The sequence below is a fragment of the Prunus dulcis genome, chromosome 6 (assembly GCF_902201215.1).
Source record: "Prunus dulcis chromosome 6, ALMONDv2, whole genome shotgun sequence".
NCBI classification, from domain to species: Eukaryota; Viridiplantae; Streptophyta; class Magnoliopsida; order Rosales; family Rosaceae; genus Prunus; species Prunus dulcis.
Genome location: NC_047655.1, coordinates 10,361,206 through 10,376,676, shown reverse-complemented (window position 1 = coordinate 10,376,676; position 15,471 = coordinate 10,361,206). Strand labels below are relative to the sequence as shown.

General features: G+C 35.4%; 2 protein-coding genes across 2 annotated transcripts; both read right to left on the bottom strand.

Annotated features, from left to right (window-relative positions):
* Positions 1-210: 210 nt before the first annotated feature.
* Positions 211-2,442, bottom strand: LOC117631958 (glucan endo-1,3-beta-glucosidase 14). Its single transcript, XM_034365309.1, has 3 exons — positions 2,139-2,442; positions 676-1,712; positions 211-560 (listed from the first exon to the last, which is right to left on the bottom strand). Exons 1-3 carry the CDS (start codon positions 2,191-2,193, stop codon positions 501-503), a joined length of 1,152 nt encoding a protein of 383 aa, XP_034221200.1. The 5' UTR covers positions 2,194-2,442; the 3' UTR covers positions 211-500.
* A 9,994-nt stretch (positions 2,443-12,436) lies between these two features.
* Positions 12,437-15,221, bottom strand: LOC117629656 (ferredoxin, root R-B1). The gene is made up of 2 exons (XM_034362223.1): positions 15,074-15,221; positions 12,437-13,198 (listed from the first exon to the last, which is right to left on the bottom strand). Exon 2 carries the CDS (start codon positions 13,188-13,190, stop codon positions 12,729-12,731), a length of 462 nt encoding a protein of 153 aa, XP_034218114.1. The 5' UTR covers positions 13,191-13,198; positions 15,074-15,221; the 3' UTR covers positions 12,437-12,728.
* Positions 15,222-15,471: the final 250 nt, after the last annotated feature.

The window sequence follows — 15,471 nt, the reverse complement described above, 5'->3', positions numbered from 1 at the left end:
TATTTCATCAAATTGGTTCTGTTTTTTTTAATTATCTAATTATTTTATGTCAAAGAGTCCACTTGGTGCACGTATGAAGTGGACAGAACTTGACAGGCTTCTACGTCAGAGATACCCATTTGATTTCCCACCATGTATTGATTTACAGATCATTCTGAATTGTTCTACTTTTTTCTGAATTGAAATAGAATATCTGAGGAGAAAACTACATTGAAAATGAAAATAATAGTGATCCTCTTCCATTATTCAGCAAGGTGTAAAATGTAAATGATGTGGTAAATAAATATTGGCCCTGGTTTACTTAGCAAATATAGATATACAGTATAAGAATTCATTAAAGCTATAACCTATCAGACTGTAGAACTCCTTTTGCCCTGGAAAAATCTTGAGGAATTCTTCATGCATATGTTGGCTCCCAAGTCCCCAAACATTTGAACGAACTTGATGCGAACCACTTCTTTGACCAATTGATTTAGGATCGAGCTCAAAATTTAGGAGCATTAATCAGATAATAATAAGTACACAGTAAGAAAGATCAGAAAGTTGAAGATGGACAAGACCTGCAAAACATGCAAGAAAACATAGCAGCATTAGATATTAAACCACAAAATTAACTCTAACCCAAGATCATAAAACAGACAAATGAACAAAAAGGTATATTTTATTTTTACTTACATTATTTTTATTTGAGTCGGCAGTAAAGGTTAGCTCAGGGAGATAACCCTTGAAGCCAATATCATAAACTGGTGTGCCATCAGGATAATAGAGCCCATAATTCCTTTCTGATGCAGGGCCAGGCTTCAAATCCTCATTAAAAAGTGCAAAAACATAAATGTCTATTGGAACAGAAGGCTTAGCCGGAGTTCCTTTCCTCTCTTCAAGTTTCCTCATCAAATTCCCATTGTACAGCCCTGCATTCTCCGGCGTGGCTCCGGCCTCATTCGGATCCCCCTTCGAAGGCCAACCCGTCTCGGAGATTCGCACTTCCACATCGGTATGCCCCATTGCCTTGATGGCAGCATAAACAGCATCAATCTGAGCATCCAACATGTTGTCATAGTGCAGATTGGTAACTGAATCAACCATGCCAGAATTAGGCTGAAAAAGCACATACTCTAATGGAACTTCTCCAGGGTTGTCCTTGTAAGCAAAATATGGATATGCATTTATGAGAAAAGGTGAATTAACTTGTGCATGGAAACTGAGAATTGGCTGGATATACTGAGCAAGATCTTGCTTAAAACTCCCAGATGAAGGAGGGTAGGAGTTTCCCAAAATAGTAAGAGAATGTGCTGTTGTGACAGTAACTTGCTTGGAGAGTCCAAGATCAACAAGAGCTCTATAGACAGATTGCATTGCAGGGAGGAGATACGACATGAGCTGAGTGTCGTTTCCGCCGAGGATTTCGTTTCCCACGGTGATGCAGGTGATTTTTGTCTGGGGAAGGTGAGGCTGGACGTGCTGCTGGATCCAAGCTTGGGCCTTGAGAGGATCCTTCATGTTCTGCAAATTTTCGTTGCCGAGTCCTATGATGAAATCAACTTGTGAGTTTGAGAATGCTTGGAGGACGTTCGGGTCCGCGTCGTAGAGTTTCACTCTGCTGACGTTTAGAGTTTGGAGAAGGACGGAGACTCTTGAGGGAGATGGTAGGTTGTTGGCTATTTGTCCATAGTTGATCCCGAAGCTCAGGCTGAGGACATGAACAGCTGAATCTGAAACAGAGTTGAGAACAGAGTTGGTAAAGTTTGCAGCACCAAATCTTGGGCAAAATCAGATCCTAAATCCAATGCAATTAACGTAAAATTGAAGATACTTGTTAAGTTTATGAAAACCCAATATAGATTAGTGATTGATGAATCTAAACTGATCTCAAAACAGAAAATAGCAAAGCAGATTGAATTCAATTGGATGGAGAGAAAACAGAGTTTCAAATTTCAAGTGTTCGATATATATTTTTTTTCTTTTTGTGGGTAGAAAGCGAAAAAGGAGATATATAAGACCCGGATGAGAAGATTTTGTTTAAGAGGACCCAGAAGGAAAATCTGAGGCTTTTAGCTGAAATTACCATCTTTTTCTTTTCCTGCACTTTCTTCGGAACGAAACTGGTAAGCAAGAAAGTAGTTTGAAAAATAACAAACCTGAGAGACTAAGAAGGACCAGAATAATTTTAAATAGGACAGTGTAGCTTGCCATTACTGATCCGATCTTGGCCTTCAGCTTCACCTTCAGCTTCACCTTCCCCAACACCCCACTACCCCTGTATCCCCAGAACTACGTACTCTACTTTTGCCACCTAACAATGCCCAAGATTTCATTTATATATATAGGAAGGTGCACTTTGCATTTATTTCTGTGTACCCCAAATAAAGGCCTTTTTTTGGTCAAAGAAAAAGGGTTTGATTTCGTGTACTCATGCTTTGTTTAGATTATGGTGGGTTTTTTTTTCATTTTCCACTGATATTTATTGAGTGTATATATATAAATAAATAATTTTATAAAGAGCAATAGTATTTTATTAATAGAATGAATAAAACAGTAGAAATTCACTTTGGTGCCAAATATAGATAAATTTTTTTCAGTGACCAAACGCAACAACAAGTTAAATTGATATCACGCACAATCCAAGTTATAAAAATCTCTGATTCAACAACTAAAAGTACACTTACTCAAATCTACAATATAACTTTGATGCGCAGCAGCAGATCTGTATCAAAGGTCGAAAGTTTAAAAGAAAAAAGTCTCCTAAAGAGAAAATAAAACACAACAAAGTTCTAAAGAGTTCTTGAAATTAGGAAGGAAAAAAAAAGACTAAGGAGTAGAAACACCGCTCCACCCATAGCGGCATACTAGCTAAACCCATAGTGCAGTATCGGCTAAACCTGAACCCGATGCAACTCGACATATTTCTTGCATTGTAGCTCCAAACTCATGTTGAAGGCTAACAACTGGAGTTAAATCCTTGTGTACGTGGCCCAAAAGATAACGATTATCACGATAAAGACAACGTTTCACAGTGACTGCTTTCACACTGTAAAATAAAATAATAATGCAAAATAATGGGGAAAGGGAGGGAACGAGAGGAGAGAGGAGGGGGAGGAAGGAAGGCCGCCGACCTCTGGGGTTTCCTTAGTTGTTTTCTCAATATTTATTGTATTTTTATTCTTGTTTTATGTGGGTTTTTTATTTTTATTATTATTTTATATAGGCATTTGTTTGCTTAGTTAACCCACATGTGACTTACGTTTGCTTTGGTAAAGTTACTTTCCTATTTTGGAGAAACCTGGGTGAGAAAGTGTAGGGCTGCTAATTTTGTTTCCACTTATGGAAAGTCAAGCTGCAACAGGAATTAGGGAAGTGGCCTCATCGCCCATACCGTTTTCCTTGTTTCTTCTACTCATTTTCTTGTTATTTTTTTCCCATCCTCGGTTGTTCGGTTTGAGCTTTTAGAATACTCATTGAAGCAGCAGCTGTGAAAATAGGAAAGAGGAACCTTTTTTTCGTTGCCTTTTGAGTCAGATTGTTTTTGCCTGTCAATGTGTAACTTGCTTGTAAGATTCCATGCATGATGCATCTCAGAAAAATCTTTATTAACTTCATTGCATATACATGAAACATGAAAGAGTTGGACTAACTTAAGACAAAAAAGGAATTCAGAACTAAAGTGGACAATCCAAAAAGCTTAGGGGCAAAATTTAATTAAAACTAAAAAAGAAAACATGGGGAAAGTGCAAAACAACTCCTCTGCATTTATGTTTCTGGTCAAAACTCCTTGGTATATGCACCGGTTGAATGTTGAATTCAAGAATAAGGTAGAGAATTAACTGAATTCCATGGGAAAACGATTCAATGATGCAAGCAGGTTTGGCAACATGTGCTTTCACCATCAGCGTGCTTGCTTGCTCTTATTCATCCAACTTATATACAAAACAGAGAAAGCCAATATGACAAGCAAGTAGAAAAATATATGCAAAACAAAAACCGTCATCTATGAAAACGATCCTCTGACCCCTTAAAAAACGAAAAAAAGATTTATTGACTAACTAGCCTTTGGTATAGCGGTACAAGTTTGATATCGAGACTTAATAATGTAACTTCATTGTGAGTATGTCGATCGTTATAGAAATATCTTGTAAACATCTTATCGTTGACAGAAAAAATTTGATGAATAAAAAATAAAAGAAAGAACGAGTATGTAAGTAATATCCAAAACAATATCTATATATTTTTGAAAAGGAAAACACATGGTGCTTGATGAATCTCAGATTTCTTTTTCTTTTTTTTTCTTTTCTAATTTAATTAATCCTTTTAATAAAATATATGCACCAAAAAGAATATATAACAGGTAGAGACAGGTGTCGGCAGGGGAATCTTTAATTGGGGTATGAAAAGAAAAAAAGGTGTGGGCTTAAAATGTGGCTTTTTATTCCCGTTGTCCAAAAAGTGAAACTGGCATCAGCCAACAGCAGGCCGTTGCAAATTATAAATTTAAATAGTGACAAAAAATAAATAAATATTATTTACTACGTATTTTTTTTAATTGATTATTTAGTTTTAATAAATTAGATTTGCTGACGAGAATCTTACTAGAGCGCACGTTTTTACCACCGCTTTTCAGCAGCTTCCTCGCGTGCACAAGATAGGTCGGTTGACAGCTCATCATTGGCACGTGTTACGGTGCTTTTCCGGTTCTGTTTTGTTTTGTTTTTGCTTGAGAGTGACTTTGAAATATAATTTCTTTTATTTATCTATTTGGTAAAAAATATCTTCTTTTTATTTATTTATTTATCTACTTCTCCAGTTTGGCATTGCCTCCAATATCTGTTGACTGAAATATTCAAATAAAAAGGAACAAATAAAGAGATATTTAGTTATATATTTATTTTTAGCACCAGTAATATAGATAAATCATAATTTTATTTTTATAAACAAATTTAAAAAAATTCAAAGAATGACAGCTGGGCCTATTGAATTTAATTTTAATTATTAAATTACTTTGATGTCCTATTGAGTGTTTTGAGTTTTTTTTTTTTTTAAATGAGGTTTTGGATTTGGCTTATTTTAAGAAATCAATGGCAGTTTTGTAATTTATAAGTATCTTTGTTATATTGTAAATAGATTTTGTGTGGGTTTCTAAAGTCCATTTCATGTAGGTTTTTATATATTATAATTTGGACCCTATATTAAATATAATAGTGAATGTACCAAAAATAAAAGAAACAATTTTTCTTTTTGGGTGAAAGTGTATAACCACGTAAGACAAAATTTAAATAAAAGGAAAAAAGTTAGCATGATGATCCATCCTGTTGCAAAAAGACACCAAATTTTACCTTTCTATCAAAAGGCCAAAAGACACCAAATTTTCACCAAGTCCAACTTTCAATTTTTTTTTCTTCGTCATTTCAAAAGAGAGATTAAAAATAAAAAAATCTTCAATTTCATCCAAGATTTTATTTGTAGTTCTCCAAGCTGCTTTTTATTTTGCCTACTTGATTCCAAATTTGTATTTGATAAAATAAACAGGTATGATTCTCGGAAGGAGTGAGACATTTTCCAGGTGTTCTTCAGATCATGGGAACTAATTTAGTCAACCACGAAAAAAAAAAAAAAAAAAAATCAAAACCTAAAGTAAGTAGGCTTCCCAATTTCTTCTCCTCCTTAATGACAGGCAAGCGTGAGTTAGATAACTTAAGCTATCTCATTGCACTTAAGTTTGAATTCACTTTTTTCTGTAATTTAGTGTTGATTATCGCTTATGTAAAAAAATATTTAATTACAATAACTAAAATAATAAATAAATTGAGGGTACAGGAGCCTTCGATCTGCCGCCTCCACCTTTGATATTGTTTCAAGGTTACAGGAAAAAATTGTTGAAGAACCAGTAGAATTTTTGAGACCGCCTATTTCAGGGAGGGTTTGCTACTGCATGGGCCTGGGGCACCCCACCAAATTTAGTTTGAGAGTTTAGGGCTCAATCCCCATGGGCTGTTGCTTTGTGATTGTTATTCATTTGGATGGAAAAGTATCATTGTTCTGACATGTTGGTGTTCCGAAGTTCAGTTCTCGATGTGTTTTTTTTTTTTTTTTGTCACGGAAATAATATTGGAAGGAGGTCTACTTCTTGCAAATTATTGTTTGACACATATACAAAATGTCAAATAAAGTAGGGTAAAAATTCAGTTATGCTAAGATATGCTCATATTATTATTCTTCTCCAATATAGAGGCATTTATACAAGTACAAAGATGTGTTAATCCTAAATAAAATAGGAAATATATCTAAATTACAATAGGAAGTAAATCTCTATTACAATATGACTAAATAATAATTGGTAAGTAACCAAAATTCTAATGAAATAAGGAACCAAAGGACTCGCCAACACTCCCCCTCAAGTTGGCCAAAGATATTTCGCACTTCCAACTTGACAAGCGAGTCACGGAACACTATACTTGAGAAGCACCAATTGTAGAGAAGGTCTTTTCGTCAACCACGAGTGAAACAAGTGACAAACTAAAGCAAAGTTCGCAGCGGAAACACAAGAGCAAACCCTAAAAAATAGAGCATATATCAGAACACAGAAACCCTGTGAGCACGGCAATAGGTAAGGCAGAACATAGAAATTCTGTGAGCATAGCAATAGATAAGGCAGAACACAGAAACCCTGTGAGCACATCAATAGATAAGGCAGAACACAGAAACCCTGTGAGCACGGTAGCAGATAAGGCAGAACACAGAAACCATGTGAGTACGACAGCAGATAAGGTAGAAACCAAACCCTAAAAAATAGGGCAAGGCAAGGGAAAGCCAAACCTCAGAAAAATAAGGTAAGGTAAGACAAAGAAAGTCAAGAGCAAAGGCAAGGTCAACGGCCATGACCACAACAGAAACACACTAGCAAAGACATGAGCAACAATATTGGCACCATAACAGGCAAGAGCAACAATACTGGTACCAACAATAGCAATACAAGGCACTGGCACCAACAAGAGCAACAAGGCATGAACATAACAAGCATCATCAACAGTAATCAACATTGTCCCCAATAAGAATCATAATAGGCAGGAGCAATAATATTGTCCCCAGTAAGAGACCTAACAAGTATGAGCAACAGTACTAGCACAAGCAAAGGACATAGTAGTCAGCAGCAATAACAATGACAAATACTTCCATTATTGCAGAGACAGCTTCTTTTCACTCCCCCTCTCCCTCTAAAAAGAAAGGGTCATCGGAACCATAAGAAAAGTGGCACTTAAGAAACAGAAGCTGACTGACGCTCAGATGTAAAAGAATCAGCCATAGCAGATAGGTAGCTGAATTGCAGCGAAATAGATGAGCAGCGGTGTCACTCCCTCTCAAATCCGACGACGTATGAGAGTCGAGATTTGGAGAAAGTAACACCGAAAAATAAAGTTGTAGCACCCAAATTAAGTTGCATCTATCTCCCCATCAAATCTGACGCTGGTAAAGGGTCGAGATTTGAAAGAAGAGAAATTGAAATGATAGTAAAGAGACTCAAACATGCCAGTCTCATGGCAGAAACAATGCAAAAGGGGAATGTGGTAGCATACGGCTGTCCCATGAAGAAAAAACTTCATAAAAGAAAAATAGTAAGGGAGGAAAACCAGCAAATCATGAACAGAGAAGCAGAAAGGCAACTCAAGAGAGTTGTCGAAGAAGACAGAGACCCGCAGAACAGTCAAAGGAAAGGCTAGGTGAGCGTTTACGAGGCTCGCAGAGGAAAGCAACAGCTCGGTGACCGGTGACGAGGCTCACAGAGTAAAGAGACTTGTTATGAAGTTCAAAGATATAGAAGATGAGACATCAAGAAAGACCATAAGATGAAGACCCATGATGAGTTACGAATGAGGAGTGCCAATGACTCTCAATTTGGCAGAGGTTATCACAGGTTAGGAACCTGGCTCTGATACCATGTTAAATAAAGTAGGGTAAAAATTCAATTATGCTAAGATACGCTCATATTATTATTCTTCTCAAATATGCAGGTATTTATACAAGTACAAAGATGTGTTAACCCTAAATAAAATAGGAAATATATCTAAATTACAATAGGAAGTAAATCTCTATTACAATATGACCAAATAATAATTGGTAAGTAACCAAAATTCTAATGAAATAAGGAACCAAAATCCTTACTAAGTAAGGACTCGCCAACACAAAAATAATTCATTAATTAAAAAAAATTCTCTACACACACATCAAATTGTGATTAACATGAAAGTATAAGTTCCTACTTCGAGGAAAATAAAATGAACCAAGTCCTGAAGAATACAAAAAGGTGGTAGAGGTAAGAGCTAGACCTGGGAAAGAATTGGCTAGATGGTACATTTGCCCCTTCTAATTTTCCCATATTGGGGTCAATTCTTATATAAATATATATGCAATGGAGTCTAATCTAACTAATCAATTCTCTAGATATCAATACAAATATAATAATTGTAAAATCATAGAGAGAGAGTTTTAAAAAAAATGACGATTATCATTTCACATGATTAATGAAATTTTAGTTTTCATCCCTCCTACTATAATGTGTATTTTTGGTGGTTAAAAGTACAATTTATATTAATCTTGTTGTCATATGAATGTAGATGCCTCAACATTTCTTTAACATAAACATTAAAAAATCCGAGTATAGCCAGACCGCTGTATTATTCCTTTTTAAAAAATTAGGAAAACTCGAGTCTAGCCAGGAGGTTATACTTTTTCTTTTTAAAAAATTAGGAAAAAACCGAGTATAGCAGCATGGCTATACTATTTCTTTATAATAAAAAAAAGTTTAGAAAAAACTGAGTATAACCATGTGGTTATACTCTTTCTTTTAAAAAAAAAAATTAGGAAAATACCTAGTATAGCCGAGCGGCTATACGAATAAAATACGTACGTGTTTTATTTGGCAAGTTCAGCAACTATACAATATGTGAGAATTATGTGTGTAATAATATGTGAATTTTGTGTGTATTATTGAAAATTTGTAAAAAAATACGTGTATTAAATATGAAAAATATGTACGTACATGGTCAATACGAGTATTGTACGTTTGCTTTTTAAAAAAACGTGAATTTTACCAAGTCTTTAAGATGTATACAAAACACGAATGTATTATTGAAAAATAGGTACGTACATGTATAATATTGTATTAAACATGGAAGTGCTAAATTTTTTATACGGGTAATAACTTTGGAAAAGTGAAAAATCAAAAGGGGACAATAGAGACTCGGGTAATGACCTAATAGTAATCGATAATACTCTAAAATACTCTTATTGATAACTGAAATTGGGGAAAAAACCGAATATCGCCGCGCTGCTATACTATTTCTTTTTAAAAAAATTTAAAAAACCAAGTATAGCCGCAGGCCAATACTATTTCTTTCTAAAAAATTAGGGAAAAACCCATTATAGCCGATCGGCTTACTATTTCTTGTTAATAAATTAGTAAAAAAACGAGTATCGCCTCGGTGCTATTCTATTTCAGTTGAAAATTTAGTAAAACCCGAGTATAGCCATTTCTTTTTCAAAAAAAAAAAAAAGGGGAGTATAGCCGGGCGGCAATACTATTTTTTATTTTTTTATTTTTTAAAGGAAGAAAACCAAGTATAGTCGCGTGGCTAAACGATTTAATTAAAAAAATTAAGAAAAAAGGACCCTCCTAGTTGCATTAGTTTATACTATATAGATATTAATTTGGTATAGCCGTGCGGCTATACAAATAAAATACGTACGTGTTTTATTCGGCAAAATTTTGGCAAATTACAACTTCAAAGTTCGGCAACTATATACTATGTGAGAATTATGTGTATAATACGCGAATTTTGTGTGTATTATTGAAAATTTTGTAAAAAATACGTGTATTAAATTTGAAAAATACGTACGTACATGTTCAATACGGGAATTGTACACTTGCTTTTTTTAAAATGTGAATTGTACCTAGACTTTAGGACGTATACAAAACACGAATGTATTATTGAAAAATAAGTACATACATGTATAATATTGTATTAAACGTGAAAGTGCTAAATTCTTTATACGGCTAATAGCTTTGGAAAATTGAAAAATCAAAAGGAGACAATAGAGACTCGGATAATGGCGTAATAATAATGGATAATGCTTTTAAAATACTCTTACTGATAAACGAAATTGGAGAAAAAATCGAGTATAGCCTTGCAACTATTCTATTTATTTAAAAACAATTAAATAAACTAAGTATAGCCGTGCGGCTATACTATTAAAAAAAAAAAGGAAAAACTGAGTATAGCCTTCTTAAAAAAATTTAGAAAAACCCGAGCACTATTTCTTTTTAAAAATTAGAAAAAACCGAATATAGTCACGCAGTTAAAAGATGATGAAGCAAAATTTATTGTTGTTGCATATTTGACCTATAGATAAGGTTATGTACAACAAAAATAAAATGGAGTGAGAAGGTCAATTCAATGTCAAGTAGTTGGGGCCATTACTCATAAAAAGAAAGACGTTGATGTCTTATGCCCGAAAAAGATGCAATCCTTGAGCATTTGAAGACTTATCAGATAGAGCTGATTCGTGAATAATTTTATGACATATTTACTAATCCGATACGGATTAGGAGGAATTGAATTGAGGAGGAGTTGGATTGAGCAGAATTAGATTTCGAATTCCTATTGAAGTTGTTTACTAAATGATATGGAATTTGGGTAGGAGTGGGGCTAAATGTCCTCATTGTTGGGTTAAAGTAGATGGCAAATATGAAAATTTTAAAATTGTGGGAGCATATAATGGGGAAAAAAGATGAATTCATAATGGGTTAGTTATCCAACAATTAGAATTCCACCTCTCACCCAAGAATTGAATTCCTCCAAAATCAGAAATTGAGCCCCACTTACTTTTTAATTCCTTGATGTGAACTAAACGCAGAAATCCTCCATAATTGGAATTCAAATCCATATTTTAATCCCAATTCCTGATTAGTAAAGACACCATTATTAAAAACACTTGAAAAATTCCGGGTGGAGAAAAACCATAATTGTTTCTATCAATTGTAGCATATGAAAGTAAATGCAATTCTATTGTATTATTCCATCTAGTTCACACCAAATTTATGGTTGATTTTGTAGTTCTTGATTATATACTATTTGTACATTTTTGACATTTCCATGCAGAAAAACTTGTGTGAAAATGGAAATACCATTGTTTTGCTATCCCTAGCCAATCACAGACTGCCTGGTAAAAAAAGTGTCACACATGACATGCCATGATTGATCGGAGATAGCAAACAATGGCCTACTCCCACTAAAGTTGCTTTGGTTGAACAACTTTTTAAGAAACATAGATCGATCAACCCATGAGATGAGTGATTTGTTTAAAATTGTTTAGAAGGGCGGGTCAAATAATTTAATAGAGAATTGTGTTTTGTGTTACAATTAATTGAGAAAAACTTAATTGTAATGGAGATAGCATTGTTTTGTTATCCCAGATCAATAATGTCATGCCATGTGAATATGTTATCACACGTATCATAACGTTATTGACTTTCTTTTTTCTTTTCTTTTTTGGTCAAAGTAATTCATTTCATTAAAAATGAAAGGGATTACACAGTCAGAAAATGCAAAAATAAAAAACAGCCCATCACTAATAGGTACAAGACCTCAGCCCAACAGAAGTCAAAAAAGAAAATTAGCATAGTTGAGGCCCAAAAACAGACATCCAGCCCAATACAAACACAAAAGAAAAACCCTAAATCTAAGAAGCTACAGCTGCCACTTCCCACTTGCCGCTCCGCCGTTGCAGATCCACAACTGCCAGAGATGGGTAACCAGTAACCCGACATGCAAATGCTTAGAACGGAGAACGGTGGTGGACAAACCACCCACACAAAAGGCACTACCATAGTCCAAGACGCACGTTCAAAGAGCACTTTTGAAACATCCTCGTCCATGGAGCCGAGGAGCAGTGGCTAGTGGTTGAGACCTTGGGTCGGGACATAGCTGGAAGGAATGTGTGGAGGACACCATAACAGAGAAGAAGCAGGGATGTAGAGGTGAGAATTGTAGGTTGAAAAACAATATTTATGGGTGGGAGAGAGATGCAATTGAAAGTGCAGATATGAGTTTTTTAAATTTAGGCATAATTTAGAGAAATTTAAGGTGAGGGTGAAGAGAGAAAAGTAGAGAAAACAAAAAGGAGACAAAAGCTCCTGGTCTGAGACAAAGCTCAGGGACAAAACACCCATGTTGGGTGTGGAAAAATAGTCCGGCCTTGGAATTCTTTCTCCAATTAATCTGGTGATAACATGACTCATTTAATTGGTGTGAGGAGAAAATCCAATGATTACATAACGTATTCAATTCGCGTGAAGAGAAAATCCAATGATTACAAAACTTACTCAATTCGTGTGAAGAGAAAATCCAAGCAGAATATCAGAAATAAAAAGTTCGTACCGAGAGCATTATTAGAGGCCAATTTAAGGAACCACTTGAAAAGCGAATTTAATTTGTGAATTTTTCTACAAACGCTTTGGGACAGGTATTGAATCTACCCCTTGAATAAGAACTAAACTAAAGCGCCACCTACGGAAACCAATACGGCAACCATTAACATTTAGATGCACTGCCATTCCACAACAAAACCCCACCAAAACAGAACAAAGAGAAGGTCTACGAGAACCTTCACAACATGAGATGCATAATAATTCTAAACACCAACACTTCCATACTTTCTACTCAATTCCAACTGCAAAGCACCTAATATAGCTCACTTTCCTTGTGAGTGTGAATCACAGCGTCTGAAGTCGGGTATGCGACACAGGTCAGCACATAACCCTCCTTCATTTGATTGTCATCAAGGAATGAGCCATCGGACTGGTCCACTGAACCTGCCACCAGCTTCCCTGCACAGGTAGAGCAGGCCCCAGCCCTGCAAGAATATGGCAACTCAACTCCTGCATTCTCAGCTGAATCTAAGATGTACGCATCATCTGGCGCATCAAACTCGCACTCTGCACCGTCTGGTCCAACCAGCTTGACCTTGTATACTGCCATTGATGCTCGGAAGTTGGAGGATGCTTTCAAGCCAAAGGCCTTGGAGATATTCTTCACAGATCCAAGAGGAGATGATAACTTAACAATAGAACTGGTGAAACGATTCTGGGGTGCATGTCTGAACATGCATTGGGATGGAATTTGCACAGTTGTCATGGTTGACATGTTTTGCCCTGAAATCATACAACAACATTTCAAGACTTTTAATAACTACCAAAAAGAACACTAACAAAAGAGAGAACAGCTAAAAGAACACTACCAAAAAGAACATTTCAAGACTACACTTTTGAAAGAAACAAAGTTGTGTTAGCAACAATACAAATAATGGAGAGCAGCAAGGCAATTTAGCACCAAATGATGACAGCAAGGAACTTTACACAATAGAATTTTCATTAAAGGGTGGAAAACAATTCAAAACCTTGATCCAGTTTTATCTTACCACAGACATAAGCAAACCAAACTGGCCCCAGCCTAGCCCTAAAAAACTATACCGTGACCCAAAACTTGCATCTGTTATATGTTAGCGATCAACATTATGCAGCAGAACTTTCCACAACCAGCTATTTCATTATTCTCCATATAGATTAACTTGAATTTCATTTCAGGTCTCTAACAACACAGCTGAATAAGATAGGGACATCACTTGTACGCTTCTGAAAAATTCATAAAAAGATGGAACAAAACCATCCCCTCTGAAACACAAAGGCACTCAATGTCCGGAGCACTATGAGAAGAAGCAAGCTCATGGCTCTATGCTCTTCACTCGAGGCTCCGTTTTGGTTAGATAGCATATACAGATGGTTACTTTAAACCATGAAGAATAACTAAATTATTGGTCTAAAACTAAAAGTGTAACCAAAAAACAAGTTATAACACTAAATGATCCAAAACAAAACAATATACACCATCCAACTTGACCTACGAAGGTTTCACAAAAAGATAAACAATTAACAATCCCAAGAAAAAGTGTGCATCTAGCATCCAAGCCCACAACTGAAAATTGTGACACGTCTCTCACAAGTACTCATATGATATAAACGGGTCAATCAACTTCTTCGTAATCTATTTGACCTTGTATGACCCCCCTACTGAATTCATCAAACAAATTTTAATTTATTGTCTGTGGTTATTCTGGTAGTGACCAAAATCATTTCAAATGTAGGAAAGGAGACACATACAAAACTAAAGTTCACAATAAAGCCAACACTACAGAAAGTTAACAATAATTAAACATGACGTGGCATACATGTTTTAACGTTTCAACCAGATGCTGTAATTGACCATTGGAAAACATGCATAACATAAACATTCTTAAATTTAAAACTTTCAAGAAGTTCAAACCAGAACAAAAATCAGATCAATAAATTTTGGAAGATTACGGGTGAAAACGCAAATAGCTCTAAAACCAAAGTCAGATCAGTTAACTAATATATGAGTCATACCAACAATAATCAACCAGCTTATACCAAAGCCAATTACATGAGAACCATTTAGCTTCACCAAATTACAAAGTGCGTCAAAACCCAGCAACTTCAGCCAAATAGGTCCCATTTTACCATTTGGGGGTATTCAGAATCTAATTCTAAGTTCAAGACATACATCCGGACAATAAAAACTAAAATTCCAAAAAATATTATTTGCAAAACGAGCTTTGGTTCATAACAGAAGGTGCTTTCAAAGACACAATCAAATACAGAACCTATGCTATTTTCAACTTTCATTTCTGCTTCAGATTTCAGAAAAACAAATTCTGAAAACCAAGGATCAATTCAGTCCTGATCTTCGTTTTTCTATATATGTCACACGCAAAAACATAAAACCCAAAAGCAAAAACACAAAACACAAAACCCACAGCACAAACCCTCACAACAAAACCCAAAAACCAAAGGGAGAAGACTGATCAGCTGTTAAACAAATAAACAACCTGATTTCATCTCAAAAACCACAGATCCAATATGACATGCATATACTGACCAAAAAAAAAATAAAACATGACATGCGCACATATTAAACATGGAAAGAGAAAGACAGAGAGAGAGATAGCTTACGGAGTGAGATGGGTTGGTGAGGAAGGATGAGAGAGTTGATGAAGACCCAGGTGGGGATGTTTTTATTTCGGCTGAGAGCGGAGAAAGCTAGGAGGGGTCACAGTAACTAAGCCCTATATATAGGACAGAGAGAGCGTATTGTAGGACTCTCTTTCATTAAGAAATAGGAAAAGGATGGCCCTTGGCATATTCTGAAAGCCATTACAAGCCGAGGACACTTGAAAGATCCCCGTTGCCACCAGCCAAAAGGCCCAAAACCAACTCCTCCTTTTGCCTTTTTGGGTTTCATGCTACATTCAACGCACACAAATTTTTATTATTTTAAATTATTATTATTTATTTATATACAGTGATATTGGAGGAGAATTGCATGAATATCTTCATTTATATAGGGATAA

Coding starts and splice junctions, on each gene's coding strand:
- LOC117629656 (XM_034362223.1), bottom strand. CDS start 13,190: ATGTCAACCATGACAACTGTGCAAATTCCATCCCAATGCATGTTCAGA.
- LOC117631958 (XM_034365309.1), bottom strand. CDS start 2,193: ATGGCAAGCTACACTGTCCTATTTAAAATTATTCTGGTCCTTCTTAGT. Junction 1,713..2,138: donor GGTCCTTCTTAGTCTCTCAG/GTTTGTTATTTT, acceptor ACTCTGTTTCAG/ATTCAGCTGTTCATGTCCTC. Junction 561..675: donor CCGACTCAAATAAAAATAAT/GTAAGTAAAAAT, acceptor CATGTTTTGCAG/GTCTTGTCCATCTTCAACTT.